This window comes from Sycon ciliatum, chromosome 11 (assembly GCF_964019385.1).
Source record: "Sycon ciliatum chromosome 11, ocSycCili1.1, whole genome shotgun sequence".
Taxonomy (NCBI): domain Eukaryota; kingdom Metazoa; phylum Porifera; class Calcarea; order Leucosolenida; family Sycettidae; genus Sycon; species Sycon ciliatum.
The window spans coordinates 7860178-7863980 of NC_088653.1; the positions used below are offsets into that span (position 1 = coordinate 7860178).

A 3803-nucleotide genomic window follows, 5' to 3' on the forward strand; every position below is an offset into this window, starting at 1 on the left:
CATCAATCATATCGTCGGATTTTACGTTGATGTAGCAGCATATCAGCCAATGAGAGGTAAATCCTACATTGATTTACCGAACGAGCTCAAGAAAAAGAAGGCAATCATCAATGTCAAGAATAAGGATGATAAATGTCTGATGTGGGCACTGCTCTCAGCTCTGTATCCAGCAAAGAAGCATAGTGACAGGGTAACTCAGTATACAGACTATAGCAACAAACTTGATCTGTTCGGAATCGATTTTCCAACACCACTGAGTCAAATTTCCAAAGTCGAGAAGCAAAACAGCCTAGCTATCAATGTCTTTGGGTATGAGGATAACGTGATCTATCCACAAAGAAAAGAGGTGTGAAAGTGATCAATCTTCTACTATACCAAAAAGAAGATCAGAATCACTACTGTGGGATCAAAGATTTCAGCAGATTGTGCTACGATCAGTCAAAGCATAAAGCCAGGAAATTCTTCTGTACAAGATGTCTCCAACCACACAACACAGAGAAATCCCTGAGCAATCATCAGGAGTATTGTGATAATGTCACTGGATTATCAGCACTCATGGTACTACCAGAACCGGACGACGATGGAAATCAACCAACACTGAAGTTCATTAATCATCACAAAATGCTACAATGTCCCTATGTAATCTATGCTGACACTGAGGCACTGATCAAGAAAATTGATGGAGTGAAAAGCCAACAAACCAGCCGGGATTCACAGCATGTTCCTTGTGGTTTTGGTTACGTCGTGGTGCGTTCTGACGGAGTGATGACAAGTCAGTGTTTCTACCGGGGTGTTGATGCTATGGATGTATTCTTTGATAAACTCAAAAATGAGGAGAAGAAAATCCAATCAGCACTCAATAATCCAGCACCGATGGATCTCACTAAGGAACAAGAAGAATTGTTCAGAGAGACAGAAGACTGTTGGATTTGTAAAAAGAAACTTGGTGAGGACAGAGTCCGTGATCACGACCACATCACTGGTGATTTCCGCGGTGCCGCACACAACGACTGTAACATCAAACTCAGAATTTATCCATACAAGCAGCACATCCCTGTGGTTTTTCACAACCTGAAGGGCTATGACAGTCATCATCTCATTGGAGCAATCGGAAAGACAGATGTTGAGACCGTCACATACACAAACAAGAATGGTGTACGTAAGAGTAAAACTGTGGGTGAGATATCAGTCATTCCCAACAACATGGAGAAATTCATCTCATTCACATGGAGACAGTTCCGGTTCATCGACAGCTGCCAGTTTCTCAATGCGTCACTCAATAGACTGGTGAAAACGACACCAGATGAGCCATTCACTTTCACCAAGACGTTGCCAAACCATCAGCTGTTGATGAGGAAAGGAGTATACCCCTATGAGTACATGAACAGCTTCTCCAGGTTCGATGAGACTCAGCTACCAGCACAGAGTAAGTTCTATTCTTCACTGTCTGATGAGGGGGTGAGTGACGATGACTACAAACATGCTGAGACAATGTGGATGAAATTCGACTGTCAGACTCTTGGTGATTATCACGACTTGTATCTCAAGACTGACGTGTTTCTCTTGGCTGACATCTTCGAGAATTTCAGAGTACAAGCTGTCAGAACGTATCAGCTGGATCCAGCAAATTACTACACTTTGCCTGGATTTGCCTGGGATGCTCTGTTAATGTACTCAGGTGTGTCCTTGGAATTACTAACAGACTATGATCAGCACTTGTTTGTAGAATCAGGAATGAGAGGTGGTGTGTCGATGGTCTCACAACGATATGCTGCTGCTAATAATCACTATCAGGAGAAATTTGATGTTGATCAGCCATCGTCATTTATCCAGTATCTCGATGCCAACAATCTCTATGGTTGGGCAATGTCACAGCATCTCCCAGTGTCTGATTTTCGGTGGGAGAAACCATCAGAGAAACTCCTGAACAATATACTGAATACTCAAGATGATTCCTCATCGGGGTATATCGTCGAGTGTGATCTGGATTATCCACACGAACTTCATGAGGAGCACAACGATTATCCAGTTGCTCCGGAACGTCTTTCCGTCAATGAGGACATGCTATCTCCATACCAGCAAGAGCTTGTTGATAAACTCAATTCTTCAGGAGTAGATGCTCTCAAACTTGTACCAAACTTGAGGGACAAGACAAAGTACGTTCTCCATTACCGAAACTTGAAACTCTACACTCAGCTCGGACTACGTTGTGTCAAAATTCATCGTGCTCTGAAATTTACTCAGACACCGTGGCTGAGAAACTACATCGAGAAGAATACAGACCTCCGGAAGAAGGCACAGGATGATTTCTCTAAGGACTTCTATAAACTGATGAACAATGCGGTGTTTGGGAAAACTATGGAGAACGTTCGGAGGAGAGTCAACATAAAATTGTTGAGAAGTCGTGAGGAGAAGAAAATCAAACAGCTTGTTGCCAAACCAACGTACAACCGCCATGTGATCTTCAACGATGACCTGGTCGGGGTACAAAGTAACAGGACAAAGGTCGTCCTCAATAAGCCCATATATGTTGGGATGTCGATTTTGGATCTCTCAAAGACACTCATGTATGACTTTTACTACAATCACCTGAAAGCGATGTATGGCTCTGATGTGAGACTCTTGTACACCGATACAGACAGCTTGGTTCTTCATTTCTTTACTGATGATCTGTTTGATGACATGAGTGAGTTTCTTGAGAAGTATGATACAAGCAATTATGATCAATCACATCCGTTATATTCCGAGAAAAACAAGAAAGTTGTTGGCCTGTTCAAAGATGAACTCGGTGGGAAACTGATAACTGAGTTTGTAGGACTTCGCTCCAAGATGTACAGTTACTCTGGTGAGGAAAGTGGAAAAAGAGCAAAGGGGGTGAAAACAGCAGTGCTCAAGAAAACTATCACACATGATGATTTTCGAAATTGTCTCTTGGATCAATCCGTGTTCCATCGAGAAATGACAACACTCCCGGAGTCATAGACACGTCATTTTCGGAGAAACAGTTAATAAGATAGCTTTATCACCATTGGACACAAAACGATATATCACAGAAGATGGATGTAGTACGTTAGCGTTCGGACACCATGAAATACCAAGATATCTGGCTGAGGAGGGGTTTGATAGAAGCATTTCATTTATGAGTTATGCTCCGGATATGATGAAGCAGTTTGTCCAGTGATCATGAGAAAAAAAAGATATATATATATATGTTTTTTTTGAACAAACTGCGAGGAGACAACAATTTGATAACCGCAATCAGTAATACAAGCTGGATCGACATTTGTGTACACTGTATTCATGTATTGTAAAACTGTGGAGACAATGTGCAATAAAACGATGAATTACTTTTACTTTTCTTACACATTCGATTCTCGATAGTTCTTCCATATGACATCAAGTCTTTGTTGTGATTTTTTACATTTTGGAATGAATGGTTTGATCTTGATCACATCATCTTCATCAGCAATGAGTTTCGAAAGTAGGAATGGGTAACTCACTTTGACTTTTTTCTCTTTGTTTGCTACTTCCTTGATCCTCTGAATTTCATTAACAAGATTGTTGAATGAGGTTTTGCTAAGATATTTTGGTAAACCAACCTTGTTCAGGGTTATCTCCAACCTTGTTTCGATTCCTGTTCTGGTATTGGATTTTTCTATTTCGTCGAAGTAAATTGCGGTATCATACAGATCATTTTTCTTCATCTCATACACCTCAAGATCCTGTGGAGTTACTTCATTCTCCAAAATCATCAATTCTATATCTGTAGAAAACCATACCTGGTTTCTATAGTCAATGTAGTC

At 40.9% G+C, this 3803-nt stretch overlaps 1 protein-coding gene across 1 annotated transcript; it reads left to right on the forward strand.

The window, feature by feature from the left end:
- The first annotated feature begins 765 nt into the window (after nucleotides 1–765).
- Nucleotides 766–2982, forward strand: LOC135827049 (uncharacterized). The gene has a single exon (XM_065339572.1). It carries the CDS (start codon nucleotides 766–768, stop codon nucleotides 2980–2982), a length of 2217 nt encoding a protein of 738 aa, XP_065195644.1.
- The last annotated feature ends 821 nt before the right edge of the window (nucleotides 2983–3803 follow it).